General features: G+C 43.2%; 1 protein-coding gene across 2 annotated transcripts in view; it reads right to left on the bottom strand.

Annotated features, from left to right (window-relative positions):
• tle2b (TLE family member 2, transcriptional corepressor b) overlaps positions 1 to 15,687 on the bottom strand; it is a 41,226-nt gene extending 25,539 nt beyond the window's left edge. For both annotated transcript variants that reach the window (XM_079267306.1, XM_079267307.1), the window contains exon 1: positions 15,580 to 15,687. In XM_079267306.1, coding sequence (XP_079123432.1) covers positions 15,580 to 15,615 — 36 coding nt within the window. In that variant the 5' untranslated portion in view covers positions 15,616 to 15,687. The remainder of the gene's footprint in view (positions 1 to 15,579) is intronic.
• Between the last annotated feature and the right edge of the window lie 360 nt (positions 15,688 to 16,047).

Here is a 16,047-nt window from a genome sequence, read left to right as displayed (position 1 = left end):
CACTTACGTATATATGTGTTTCTGTCACCCGGAGATACTGGAGAAGAAGAGAGAAAGACAGCAAAGGGGCGATGCGATGACTGACAGGGCTGTATACACCATCACGCAAAGGCTCTCTCTCTCTCTCATAGACACACACACTCTCACACACACACGCGATCCGCCAGCCTGTCAGTTACAACCAGTCTCATCATGACTTCATAAACTGGCTATCACCAGACACACAGCTCTGTTCCAAGGACAGACAGTCTTATCACATCATACATGTGTCAATGTATGTGTGTGTGTGTGTGTGTGTGTGTGTGTGTGGTTCCTCTAAGTTCCTCTAAGTTCCTCAGTTTATTTGGAAAGATATGCATGTATAGTGTGTGTGTGCTGACCATAAAGAGTTGAGTGACAGCGAACAGAGAGCTAAAATAACAACCAGAAATAAATTAAATTTGCTCAAACAAGTTCTGAGATGATTCATGAATTGATTTATGACCCCCCAGTGTTGATGAATTGATGAATAATGTTAAATCCCATGAAGAAAAACCGTATAAGAATGACCAACTCTTGGTTATTTGCCTCTGCCAAACAGTCATGTTGCAGTTTACATCCATGTCTGTCCAAAATGTCATCACGTCATCCTTTTAACCTGTTACAGCTTTGTGTGAAATTGTCATAATAAGCAAATACATTCTTTAAATACGGCCAACAACATGTGTTGTGAGGTCAAAGTGATCTCTGACCACCAAAATATAAATCACTTTATTCTTGAGTCCAAGTGGACGTTTGTGCCAAACTTGAATAAACTCCCTTTCGGACTGACGTACCACCCGAAAACATTAAGAACATGAAACATGTTAGGCTTTGCTTCCACTTCTATGTTTCATGTGTTCCAGGCTGCCCATTACACTGGGTAGGAAGTTACTGGTTTACAATAGGGCTGAAGTGAGCTGGGCCAGGTGTCAGAGAAAAAAAAACACGGCACAGTCTCGCTCTACAGCGCTGCCAAAGCACAGCTACCAGGGAGTACTGGCAGAGACTGGCCGGATGGAGGGATGAACGGATGGAGGGAGGAATGGATGGGTAGATACAAAGGAAGAGAAGGGAGGCTGGTCAATAAACACCTGAGGGCAGATATGCTGCCAACTGGCAGGGGGACAGAGAGAGGCAGAGAAAGAGAGGCTTTAAGTGAAACAGAGATGAAATATAGGTGAAGGACAAAGAAGAACACAAAAGCTTTTCATTTAAAAGAAGCAGAAATATCCTTCATGATTCTCTAAAACAGACAAATAAATGGAGGAATGGAAATCGGGAGTAAGTTTAGAGAAGAAGATAAAATGAAGACATGCTGGACAAGGACGGCCTGTCCTGTTCCAGCACATATTAGTGGCACATTTTAGCCTGTCTGAGGGGGGGGGGGGGCACACACACACACACACACACACACACACACACACACACACACACACTACCGTTTATTACGCGGTTTAGTTTAATTCTACCATCTGCTATTTCTGTATAGCAGACCACTATTATGGATATCAGACCGCTGCTGTAGACGCAGTTCAGATCGCTGCACACAGCTTAAAATATATATATATATATATATATATATATATATATATATATATACATATATATATTATAATTTAATTTAAATCAATATGATATTTTCATATTGATTTTGTTCATATTTTCTGTCAAATTATTGGCAAAAATAGTAATGTATTTTTGCATATCAACACTGAATATTTCCACCGCTCCGTCTTGACACACACACCCACACACACACACACACACACACACACACACACACACACACACACCACTATGTATCTTTTGATAGATATCTAAAATGAATGCCCTCAATGTCAATTATCCATATTTGTCAACGTATTCTATTGCAGTTAGAAATTCCGGTATCTATCTATTCCGGTATCTATCTATTCCGGTATCTATCTATCCCAAACGCATGAGTAACTGGATGCTAAAACACAAGAGAAGTATTTGAAGTATTTGAAGTGTTTGAAGTACAGGGAACTTGAATAGAGGAAGTTACAGCAGGTTGTAGTTCGTGCTAAAGAAACGGGCCCTGAATTTCTATTGAGTTTTTTACATTTTCCTGCAGAAACATCCAATAGTTTATAATCATGAAAGTTTAAACACACAAAGTAAAGGTCATATTTGGTGTCACAGTCATAAATTCTTCCTTGACCCAACATTTTACATTCAACCTTCAGAAACAAGAAGAATCAGAGAACAAGGAAGCAATTTCTACACCAACACTCTGCTCAGTGGACCAGAATGCAATTCAAAGACAAGAGTTGTGCTTTGCGTAAGAGGCCTCATTCAACTTTTTTCTTGACTGGAAAAACTCATTCTCCTACTTTGCAATCCCTGCTGCTACAGTACTGCTCTCTCTCTCCACCCACATGTTTAACCCACAGCACACACGCAACATGTTCCTGCCTGTTCTGTTGAAGGTTGTCAAAAGGCATTTGAGGAAATGTAGAAAAATGACTAACTGAAGTAGAAATAAGACGAGATAGGCGTGTATATGAGGCGGTGGGGAGACTAGAAAAGAAAATAATCACGCTCACTCATAAAATAAAGGTGTAACAACGGTTCTGCATGTGAAGCGTCTTTAAATAATGAACCAGCGACTGACTGTTCTGACAAAGACAAAGCTCGTTTTAGACTTGAGGGAGTCCTATTGGACTATTTTCTTTCAAATGCTCGGAATGAAGAGGCATCCTGCGTTGTGTAACTGTCGCATTGTGACATTGTAAGAGGTAAAAAGTGATATATGAGGGTGCATATGCCTCCTAATCAAGACCAGGAATGCAGACAAGCGCAACAGGAGTGATGAATTGACAGAAAACAAGATCACGTTTTTCCCTTGAACACTTTCCGCTTGTGACACTAAAGTTAACTGGAGCTGGAACACTGGAGGAGACACTTGCCTGTGAAAGATCAGCATTGTATTTGGTCTCCCAGCACGATGGCAAGCCACGGTGACCGCGTTCATCTCGCCAATAAAGCTTGGCGAATTTGAATGTGACGAGCGCGGGGTGAGATTGGCACGGGGCGAGGGAGATTGTGCCCAGTGTGCTAGGGCACCGCCAGCTGTGCCAGCCTCCGAGTCCCACTACGGCTGAGCGAGCCAGCTTCATGGAGGGGGCCTCTGTGTGTGTGTGTGTGTGTGAGATTCCATACTCCTCTAATTGCTCTCAACAATAATCTCTGCCATCTCTTTTAGCTCCAACTTTATTTCTATCCCTAGCACCTCTCTCTGGCTTGTTAGCGGAACAGTTGCTGCTGGTTTGAATCCTTGGAAGTATAGTTCTGGAGACAGAGTGAGCGATGGAGCACTTAACCGCCGACAGCAGAGGGCTCCAGTTGTAACAGGCAACGTCACAGTGAATGTGTGCCACAGTGACGCATGCTCAGGCAACTTTACTTTGAGAGAAAGACGGTTAAACTAAATGATTTTGTGGTGACAAAAGAGTGCTGAGGCTCTGACCTTTACACTTCCTATGACCAGGAATTAAGGCTCCACTGTTGCACTGAGGTTGCCCTGGATAAATAAAAATGCTTTAAAAAAATGTACACAAATAGTGTGTGTAACTGTGTATGCACCACAGTCCAAAATGATTTTCTTTCACTCGTTCACTATTTTCACAACAAACACTCAATTAGAGCTGTGACGCTCAGCTGATTCATCAAAAAATGAATGTTAACTATTTTAATCATCGGTTAATCCTTTGTCCTTTTTCAAACAGAACCTGCAAACATTATCACAATCAGCGTGTTTGCGTCGTCACTGACGAGTGCAGTGCCTGGTTACTCTGATGTTCACATTTATCAAAGAAGTAGCGCGCATGCCACGGAGTGATTAGGGTCATGATGTATACAAGGCCTCACAGTTTGTGCACTGCATGTGCATGGCTGCAGAAAACCCTCATTTATTTTACAAGAGTCAGAGGGTGTGTACATATCACACAAACACACACACACACACACACACACACACACACACACACACACACACACACACACACACACACACACACACACACACACACACACACACACACACACACACACACACACACGCACTCCTGGAGCTTATCTCTGCCCCCTGCTTTCTAATTGGCCTGCTCTCCCCTCTGTGAACAGTTTAAGGTAAATATTTGTAGCCAACGACGCACTAATCACCCACTGATTGGGGTTGCAGACACAGTGCTGTTCAATGAAAACAGCCATTGCTGCTTCCTCTCTTTCAACCCCCACGCCTCCTCTTTCTCTCCGTGCAATCACCCGTCTTCATTCTCTATTCCGCTGCCTTTTTTTCCCAACTTCCACAGTATATCTCTCTCTCTGTCCACTTGCTCTGTTTTCCCTCAGTGCACTTGGCCTTGCTCTCCTTCTCTGCCCTCCTCTCTCATTTCTTTCTCCTTCTTGCTCTATCTCTCTGGCCTGCTTCACTCCCAGACTCTCCCTCCTCCCTCCCTCTCTCTTTTCTTTTCTTGCTCAGTCTTGTTTTCCTCTCTCTGCCCTCTCTCTCTCTCTCTCTCTCTCTCTCTCCTCTGGGCAGCGAGCCAGCTCCTCTTCCCTGGCACCGCGCCAACTGCTCTCTTCCTCTTCACCTCCTCCTCCCCTGCCTCTATCCCCCTTGCCTCTGATTGATGGCCCCTCTATTGTGGAAGGAGAGGAAGAGAAACAGAGAAAGAGAGAGAGAGAGAGAGAGAGAGAGGGAGTCGGAGAGGAAAGGGGAGCAGCAAAGCACACACAAACACCGAAACACACACACGGTCACACACAAAAACACAAGGGGGCACACACATGTGCACACATACAACTACACACACACACACACACAAAAGCCACCACAAACAGTCAGACACACACACACACGCACACAAACAAAAGCAACAAGGGCACACAGAAAACCAATCCAAACAGAGCACACGTACAAAGAGCAGTGTGCAGAGCAAGCAGAGCCTCGCAGCATGAGACCAACAAGCACACACACACGCAGCCACGTACACACACACTCTCACACACGCAAAACTACACACACAAAAAAAAGAGACACACTTCCTCAGACACACAAAGACACAGATTCAACCTTCAGTGTAACAATACAAGATAGGCAGCGGACCAGGCAGCAGAAACATTTAGAATAAAAAATACAGACAGCTCACTTCAACTCCTCCAACACACACACACACACATTTACACATTGGTGGGTTTCCATCACATGCGCGAACAATGACTTCACACAAACACACCTGTATGAAAGGACATAGATGCATGGTGCCTCTGCAATCTACATATACACATACTGGACACACAAACTCACACAGGGAAACTTTATCGGCTATGTGACAGTGACACACACACACACACACACACACACACACACAGAGAGAGAGAGAGAGCGAGAGAGATCGATCTAGTTGGTTGTAAAACTACAACCCCAACTGTGAGATTCCCGCTCTCTGGCTATATTATACACGAAGCTATTAGTCATAATCACACTGTGCCAGCTCACCAGCTTGCATTAACAGACTGCATACGGCTTCAAACTCATGTCGTCCGCAATGCAATCAGACACAAAGTAGCCAAGTAGCAAAGCTGAATGCAAAGGCATGCAAACAAACACCCACGTTAGCGCGCACACACACACACACACACACACACACACACACACACACACACACAGTTAAGTATCATATTTTCTGTAACGCCTCAGGCAGTTCTTGATTTGGGCCTGTAGACACGGAGTACTGGAAAATCAGAGTTTTGCCCACATTAGTGCGTTCCTCTATGTCCTGGGCAATGCAGGTACAGTACTCACAAAAACAACAAAGCCAGAACATCCTCGTTGGACATCGACTCTGAATGCCAAGAGGAGGAAAATAAGACACAAACTCCACAAACTAAAGCATTTGACTTAATTTGCTCACTGCAGTGCAAATCAGACCAAGGGTACAGAAGGTACGATCTGTCATGACACTGCTCCTCCCGTCTTCATCATCACTAGCTATAAAATAACATTCTGGAAGTGGCAGTCCATATTATAATAATTACTCCTCAGACCATTAGAAGACATATTTTCAACTGGTCTTACAACCTGCTGAAATGTATTTCTGTAGAGCTGACTACAAACATAATTAGACTATTCGTCTCTACAGCCATGCAGCTCTGTAAGGCTATAAAACAGTGCTTTGACGTATACGTTAGCATCCCAATGCTAGAGGAAATACAGGAGAGCACCAAATTCATCAGGATACATTGTGTTCCCATGTCTTGTGGGAACCATGCATGTCTGGAAACAATCTTGTGCAAATCCGTCTGGTAGATGTTGAGATATCTGAGAAGACATGTGACAACTTTGGCCTCCGGATGGCGTTAGAGGGAAAGTCGGAGGAGAAGCCAAAGTAAGTATAGGATTCATCCTCTGGGGACCATGGACATAATGTAAAAGATAGCATGGCAATTCGTCCAATGGTTGTTGAGATATTTGGTGGTGATAGTTAGTCTGATAGTGGTACACACATACAGTCTGTGTACTCAGAGCTCCTCTGCCAGGGCAACAAAGCCATTACGCTAAAAAGCTAGCTCCCTGGGAATTTAATCACTCGTTTTCTCTCTCTTTCTTTTTTCCACTGTTTTTCCTTCCCTCAACTTATTTTCTATCATTCCTAAAGGGTTATATCACACTCTGTTCCCGCTCTCTCTTTCTCTACGCCTCATTATTCACAAATGGGCTCTGTTACACATGTATGCACAGGCATACACACATGGTATGAGAGGGAATGAGAGGGAGAGACATCAAAGCTGCAGACGCACGCACGCACAAAGTGCAAATGCTACAACATGTGCAGAGGGACTGCATACACCAATCATTCCATGAACACACGCCATAAACACACACATGTACACAAGGGGCGAAGTCACTTGACCTCTCCAAAGCAGTGGTTGACCCACATATGCAGGTTCAAAAAAAGAAAAAAAAGGAGAAATCAAACCACAACTGTGGGATTATCGACTGACTGGGTGACGGGAGTAGCAGAGAGAGAAAAAGAACACGAGGCAGAGGGGATGGAAAGAGTGAGATTGAGAAAGAAAAAGAAGCCCAATCCTATTACGAACCAAAGCGGTGAGTTGAAAATGAAGGCATCTCTCGCTTGCACTTTCCCCCTCACTTCTAGTACACACTCTCCTCCCTCCCAAATGAATTGAGGATTCAGGTCACAACTTCAACCAAATATACCAACGCATGCACGCTCTCTCTCCCTCACACACACACACACGCTCACACACACACACACGCTCACACACACACACACACACGCTCACACATGCATAAAAAAAGGCTAGACAGCTCGGGCTAATGAGACGGGAGGATAAGTGCATGCATACACCCTTTTTTTACACAACACAAACAGAAAAGCATTCTCATGTGATCTCCCTCTGCTGCTTGTACTCAGGCTTGATCGTCCTCAGTCCCTGTTTCTGTTTTATTCATTTACTTCGTTTATATCTTCACTTTGTTCGTCATTTTTCTCAGATTTCGTCCCCTTTTGTTTTCAGCTTGATTAACAGGTTTTTAAAATATTTTAAATACTTCTATTGTGAAGAGTTGGATCCTTATCGGAGTATTCATGGTATTCAGTGACGCATGCTTCATTTTAATTTTTTTAAAGCCAAAAAACATACATCAAAGAACTAAGCAACACACACAGAGCTTTCATTTTTTATTGTATGGCTCCTAAAATTGCCAGTAATGCCAGCATTGATTGCTAAATAACATGAACGATCACATAAAGGAGAGTGTGACGGAAAGACTGGGCTACTCACTCTTGTCTGTCACACACTCACACACACACTCACACACCCTCAGCCTCATGTGTGGTGGTGAAATGAAAGGAGGGCGCAGGAAGGAAGGACAACCAGCTGCCTCATCTGTCCTGAGGAGTCCACGGGGGAAAGCCTGGCTGCCGAGCATCCTGACTATCAAACACAGCCTCCATAATATCCTGCCGGGTCTGTGAACCACGCTGGCTTTCTATCTGGCATGCTGATACAGTCTGTAAAGTCTATATATATATGCTAACACTGGTTTCTATGATATCCTGTCGAAAGTGTGTGAAGCTAGCATATGTATGGCAGTTGGTATAAAGAAAGTAAAAGCTATTGCTGGAATGTGAACACAACTTCCATGACATCCTGATCAGCATGCTGATTAGCATCCTGGTTAGCATCCTGATTAGCATCCTGATTAGCATCCTGATTAGCATCCTGATTAGCATCATATTAGTGGAGTTCAGGACCCGAAGTGTTACAAGGCGACTGTAGAGAAGCTGGTTTAAGGAAGAAGCCTGGCCACCAAGCACTTTGCTAAATGTATATTATTTAAGTACTATGTTGGTGTTTGGCTGACTTAGTCGGTAGGTTTTAGGGTTTTAACTCACACCGTAATTATCCTAAATGGCTCAAAATTAGGAACCAGCTATAAGCTCAAGGACAGAATGACACCGCTCAGTAATGGGATGCTCTCTCTCACCACTGAGACCCTTTTTTAGTTCTTTGCTTTAAAAATAATATTTACTGTTTAAGCCACATAGAAGGCTAGCATTGTATAGCCTGAACTATTGTAAAAATTCCATTGTGACCCAGCTTTTAACGGCACATGCCCCCCCAGGTTCTTACCGTCTAATCTCTAATTATGCACCCTCGCTGCCGGGTAGCCGTGTTGCCTGTAACGCTGTAACAGGCTACTAAAATGCAAACAAATTGCAGCATCCCAGCCGCTTCTGAACATTGAGAATTTCTCCTGCAAACATTTATTGGTGTCGCAGCTCAAGGTGTAACCTTATGTAAAAAGAACAATTTGTGTGAAGGATTTCAACCTTTGAGTCGACAGTACTTCAATCAGCAAAGCACCCAGGCTTTACTCAGATGGGCCGCTACTTCCTTCCCTGGGATATCGATTTCTAAATAAATCAGGGAGACATTTTTACGCACTTAAAAGCGGTAATCATTGAACATGCACAATCATAATGATTTAACAACACCAAGTCCTCCAAATTGGAGTTAAAAACAGGATGTTTTTTCAAGTTTCCAGTAATATGATTGTGTAGTGACTATTAAAGACGCAACATTAGCTCAAGCCATGTGCTTTTTTATTGACCAGCCATGACAGAGATATGCGTTTCCATAATTCTGTTGATATTTACTATGTAGTACTCAAGTAGCACTACTTTTAGGCAAGTAGCTGAGATGTTTTACTTGTCCGACAGCCAAACTTACTTAGGCCTAAAATGTAGGCCTGGCTGCTAACAAACAGCTAACGTTAACGAGCTTTCCTCCTGCACATTTCAATGCAGAGTTGTTGTTCACAATGCTTTATCAGGGATCAGGCAAAGAAAAAGCATTAATGACGTTCTCCTGAATGCATATTTTTACTGAATATCGGTGTCAGATCGATCGGGGCATCCCGAACACTACGACTGCATGAGGCATTCTACTTGTCCGCACACAGAGTTTACTTGCACTTGGCAAAGCCTTAATGTCGAGCCCAGTGTGCACTTCAGCACACTGGAAGAAAAAACCCAGACTTGACTCGTGCTGGCGGGTCCAAAACTATGTCCAGTCTAATCAGATCTGGGCTCCAGTTCAAATTCTGCAAGCTCTCTGAGTCGATACGTCTATTAAAGGAGCGGATCAGAGTCGATCATGGTGCATTACAAGCGTCGTCATCGTTTTTTTTGGGTGTGTTCGAGTCTAACACAATTTGGATCGGGTCCAACTATCATCTGATGTTTTCAGATCGGGTCTGACTATCCTTGGGTCCCTTTTTCTTTAAGTTCCCTTTTTTCTCAAGATTACTTTTATGCACGTCTGGTAATGATCATTTTGGGCCCGTGAAGACTTCTACCTGAAAATGCAGCAAACAAATGCACGTTGGTCCTAGATAAGAAAGTACAGCTGCTGTTGAGCACTGCTGCGGTAACATCTTGCTACCGCTGAGCGGTTGTGGGCTCTGTGCTTTACCTAATGGCCCTTTGAAGTTAGCGGATCATGGAAGGAAAAGGCATATCTCATTCACTTCCTGCCTTTCATATTTTTCCAGGCTGCACTGGTCACAAGCTTTCGGGCTGCCTCCGCCTTCTGCAGGACACGAGTCCAACAAAGCCTCTATTCTTCTTCCCCCTCCCACCATCATCCTGTTATCCTGCTGCTAGAATCAGCCGTCAATGCAAAACCTGCTTCAATCCGTTCACCGTGAACACCTTACAACAACACACGCAGCACTTCATCATATCTATAAGCTGTCCTTGGCCAACGGCTGTGAGCCCACAGTATATGACTGGATTACAAAGTCACTGCATGTACATGTGATGCATAGCGGGAGACGCAGGCAATAACTAGTCAGGCCCCAGCAGTGCAGTACAGAACAACCACAGAGAGCAGTGTAACGTCCTTACAGCCTCCCCAGCTCCTCCAAGGGATACAGCTAGTGTGTATATATTTATTTATATATATATATATATATATATATATTTATATATATATGATAATGGAAGTGAACCAAGTGAGATCATGTGACGGCGTGTGTGCGCATGTGTGTGTGTATGTGTGTCTTATACAGCTTAAGAGGTGGCGGGGGGAGATGTTATCTTTCAGATACAATCATCTGAGAAGGAGCAAAGCAGCGAGAGGAAGACAAGAAGGGAGAGAAAAGCAAAGGGAACGAGGAAGATCAAGATAGCAAAAGAGAACTGAGGGCGGGGGTGAAGATAGAGAGCGAGTTTGAAATCTAAAGAGAGAGAGAGAGAGAGAGAGCGAGAGAGAGAGAGAGAGATGAAAAAAAGAGAGACTAAAAGGAAGGCTAGGAAGGAACGGGATGACTGTTACAGCTCAATTAATGCCGGGACACGAGATGGCTCTGCCACTGATAATGACAGAGCGTGCGATAGAGAAAGAGACAGAGAGGGGAGAGAGGCAACAGCACTGATCTCGACAGGATGTTAAGAGGAAGCTGGAGGGGGGGAGGAGAGAGGAGGAGAGGAAATAAGAGCAGATACTGTTAAATCTATTCATGATTCATTATTTCTCACTGCGGCTCAAAGCTCCCTTCCCTCCGCTGATGTCTCTCTCTATCTCCCTCTTTCTCCGACTGCCCTCCCCCTTTCTTTCCCACTCTCCCTCCGTTGCTTTCCTTTTCTTGGCCCCAATTTTCATCTCCATCTCTCCTTTTTTTCTTCTCGCCCCTCGTCTGTTCTGAGATCTTTATCTGTCTCTTCTATCCATCCTTCCTGTTTACCCTCTCCTCTTTCATCCGTTCAATTAATCTCTCCAGCTCCTCTTTTCCTCACGCTCTCGCACTTTTTCCAACATTAGCTCTCGCCGCCATCTCTCACATTTCCCCCCGTTTCTCTATCTCCTCGACTCTCTCGACCGCCTTTTTTCTCTACCGTATGCTCTCTTTTTCTTGCAGTATCTTCAAAGTCCTAATTTTCTTCAATTATCGTACACTTACTTTTTTTCAAATCATCCCACTTCACTTTAACAACCTTGATTCTACAACCTCTTCTTTTGTGCTTTATTCGCATCCTCTTCCTTTTTCTCTGACACTCCTCATGCTATCTGTTTTTTTCAATTGAGTCCTTTGTTTTTTATACCTTTATTTAGTATTCTATCACTCTCTCTTCCTGCTTCTTTCTGTCCATTTCCCCCCCCCCCCCCTGCTCACGCTTCTCTTAGCCTTGTTCTCTGGTTCCTGACACCGGGCCTTCCCCCTCTTCATTAATTTCTCTCTTTTTTTACTCTCATTCGCCTGACTGTAGCTCTTTGGTCTCCTTCTGTCATCCACACCGCCTTCCCTTTCTCCCCCCTCTCTCGTCCGTCTCTTATTTTCCACACTCTCCCCTTCTTGGCCTCCCTCTGTCATCTTCCCCACCTACCCCCCTCTTCCTTCTCCTCTGTCCATCTCTCAGAGGTGCAGCCAGCACCCCAGTCCATTTCTTCTATTTGGTGACAAGAGCCGAGTCCAGTTCTCTCTCTCCCCCCCCCCCCTCTCTCTGTTCCCTTGCTATGTATACACTTTTAGGTAATACTTTCTCTTATCTTAACTAAGGTATAACTTTTTCTGCATTTTCCTTTGAAGGTTAAGGTCAACGACATTAAAAAAAGGACAGTGCTGTCGTAGCATATTAGAATGTTGGTCATTGTGATCAAAATGATAATTTTTGTCACTATCTGAAAGTCCCAATTATATTTTTTCAGGGAAGAACTAAATTGCATTTACTGTATTAGTGTGTCAGGTTGTTTTAGGTTTTATTATCGAAATCTTAAATTTCCCTCGTGCATCGTTTTATGGTAATTGTCGACTGACATCACTCATTTTACAAAATACTGCAGCACTACAATTTCACTCTTACTGGAAATACAGTAAAATAAATAAATGAATCCTGAGTGTTTCTGTACTGTAGTTCAACCGCATGAAATTACTTGTGAAACAATACTTTCAAAGTAGCTTTACAACAACATTTGGTCTCTTTATTTTTAACAGTCTCTCTCTCTCTCTGTCTGCCCGTCTCTCTCCCCCCCCTGATTATTGCTCTCTCAATAGTTGTGTCTGCTGTGGGGTTTATGAATCTACCCCATCCATCAGTCAGTTTCATTGTGCACGCTTTTTTTCCTTCTTTTTCACCAGCGCAGCCATTACAACATAAAGTCCCGCTGAGGTTTCCTGCTTTCAAGTGTGGTTCACGTCTTTGGTCCACGAGACCAGGACTGAACGAATGAATAAATCATGAGGAGCAGAGGGGAAACTTTCAAACAATTCCAGTTTCAAACACAACATTTTAAGTTCAACTTGAAGCAGAGCATCAAGGCAATCTGGAGCTACAACGGGTTACGCTGACGTGTTCCCGACACAGAGATCTGCATGTCTTGTTCTTATTAAAATTAAATACTACCTCACATCAAGGTGTCACAAGCTATGTTACATAATCTGATCCAAATATAATGGTTAGTATTCATCTTCAATCATGCAGAGTGTGGCAGACAAGCCGATGTTCTCTGGTACACATCGAATGCTCTCACCTACCTACAGATGGTGCCTCAGATATTACAATCATAATTGTTTGCTAATACTTGTATGACGGCAACGACTCGTCCTTCTCTAATAAGCTTAAAGCTGACATGAAATTGGGATCCAAGCAGATTTATACAGCAACCAATGGAATTCTAACAAGGTGATCGAAAGTGTGTTGTAGTCTTTTGTGTCGTTTCAATGTGCTAGTTTGCTTCTGTTACGGCAAAGGTTGTTGGACAGGATCTCTCTTATTCCCATCACAAATTAAATATTGAGGTACAAAACCATCTTTCAACCAATAGCAGCAACTTCAGAGACAAAAAAGGCACATCTGCACAATTCTACTATACAATAAGAAAGAGAGGCTTGGTGTCCTACTGTATGTGTTTTTGTTGCCGTGTTGCTGAAAACACAGCTTCACCTGAACACAACATGATACCATGAACACAGGATCAGGATTAAATATAGCTGATACAGGTCATTAAAAACACGCCCTCATTGGCTCTTAAACTCGTCTTGCATCATTCCCAACATCAGCCAGTCCACTGCAAGTATTTGGACAGAATCCACTGTTTAATGTCTTCGTGCTGTAATTACCGTGATGGTGAAACGACACAATGATTAGAAGTTAAAGTGCAGAGGCTTTCATTTGAGGGCGTTTTTAGAACTTGTTTCGAACAACGAGCTGCTCTCTAAATGCATTATGCCGGGCATGGTGGTAAAAATCCATCCCCTCTAGTCTTCCATGACAGTGCCTGAGTCCACCGCAGAGTTAGCATGACAGTTTAAGAGGGAGGGAGACACAGGCAGTCACCTTAAAGGACTGGACAATGAGTCTAAGCACAGCAGAACAGATCTCAAGTCTGCTGTCTGTCTGTCTGATTTTTTATCCGTCTGTCTGGACATGTATCTGCCTGTCTGCTATTTGAGTTTGTCCCCCTCTTTTCCCGCAGTGTGACCCAGACAGCAAATTAGCAGCAAGTGGGAACTGACGAGCAGTCACCGACTCCCGAGAGCACACGCTGCTCCTCATGTCTTCTTCCAAGAGTACCGGATCTCAGTGGGGACAAATGGAAACGACACACAATCTACACCGACCTTCTTTTAATGCCTTTGAGTCGGCATGTGGTTTTTCACATTGCTTAGAAGAACCGGCGAGCGATTTCACACACCAGTCCTATCCATCCCATGCTGTCGATAATAGCTAAGCCTTGTCGACATCGAGTGTCAGTTAACCCCGAGTCTGTCGCCGTCAGCTCTGCTTAAACATACATCTGCCATTGCTATGGTTACAGCCTGTACCATTCATCTTAATGCCATTATTATTCCCTAATTCTCACGTCAGCAGCCATCGCTTGTTCTGCTTGATAATAGCACACAAATAAACATTAAGTCAGGAGGGATATCATAACTGTGCAGGAAACACACTCTGCTGGTTTCGTGCAGCAGTTCTTGAGTTTCTATTCCATACGGAGGCATGGAGAGCTAAACCGCAGTGTTGAGCAGTGACCCCTTACTAAAACTAATACAATCAGCCATCCATAGCTCACTGTTGAAACCACTTGTTGCTCTTGCTGATTCATTATGAGTCTACCAAATAAAAGACAGACAAAACAGATCCTTCCTTAACAAGAAAACGTTGTTCTTTTGTCCTGTTTCTGGTCCTGATCTACAGTACACAGTACTAGTACTTTACACTGAATAATTGTTATTCTATTGTTCATATATGTTTATTATATCGTTTTTTTGCTATTCATCTGTTTGGCACAACAATTCCCTTGGAGATTGATAAAGTTCTATCTTATCTTACAAAGATGAGTCACTACTTTTTTTCCTGCTCTTCATCTTTACACAAGAATTTCAGCTGGAGCAGATCCTTCTTCATCCTGCCAATACAGTGTACACTGAGAAACCAGGAAAAATATAAACTCATGCACAATGTGAACTCATGCAAGACAACCCTAATGCACTAAAAAAATGGAATAATTTGATGTAGCCTATATATATATATATTTATATATATATATATTTATATATATTAAACAAATCTGGAGGCATACATTTGTTAGATTAGAACAATTTATAAACTATGACGTTAAAAATACATATATCACCAAATTACAGTTTGTAGTTTCTGTGTTGACCAAATGCTACGTTACATTTTGAAGCTGTACTTTGTATAGAAAGGTGTTTGTTATAATTTGTTCACTTTATTGACGTACATGGAGGTCACTTAGTGTAAATACAAAATATAAATGGATCTAGATAATATCGTAAAAACCCACCCACACAAAATGACACACTGGTAAGAATGTTTGCGTGTGTAAAATAACACGTTCACCTCCTCCCGCCTACTCAAAAAAGGCAACTTCTCCACAGAAAGATACGCACACACAACCTCCAACCAAGTACACCAGCAGCGAGCAGAGACTGAAAATAAAAACCCACACAAAAACACTGAGTACAGTCTGACTTACCTGTTTGTGCATCTCAATGTTGAGACCGTAGGACATCTCGTAGTACTGTGGAGACACAGATGACAGTGCTTCGTTAGCATTTTATACACAGCGTACATTAACAGTCAGTCTTACACAACATCTCCCATTCAACATCTGTTGCTGAGTGTAGCTGCATATGCTGCCGTTTGCCAGTGTGGTTTTAATGAAAGCGAGAAAAGAGAATGAAAAGATGGGGGAGGGAGAGAAAGGGAGTGTGTGCGCGTGTAGTAAAAACAAGTTTGTGTGTGTCTGTGTATAGATCACGAGGTATTTATGTCTCTGTGAGTTATGTGCGATCACTGTCTCAGCAGGATTTTGTCTATGCAAGGCAGCCAAATGAGCATGACTGTGTGTGTGAGAGAGAGAGAGAGAGAGAGAGAGAGAGAGAGAGAGAGAGAGAGAGAGAGAGAGAGAGAGAGAGAGAGAGAGAGAGAGAGTGCTGACAAC

The sequence above is a fragment of the Melanostigma gelatinosum genome (assembly GCF_949748355.1).
Source record: "Melanostigma gelatinosum genome assembly, chromosome: 4".
Lineage (NCBI taxonomy): Eukaryota > Metazoa > Chordata > Actinopteri > Perciformes > Zoarcidae > Melanostigma > Melanostigma gelatinosum.
Note: the sequence above shows the minus strand (reverse complement) of the source record. Positions and strands in the feature narration are given on the sequence as shown.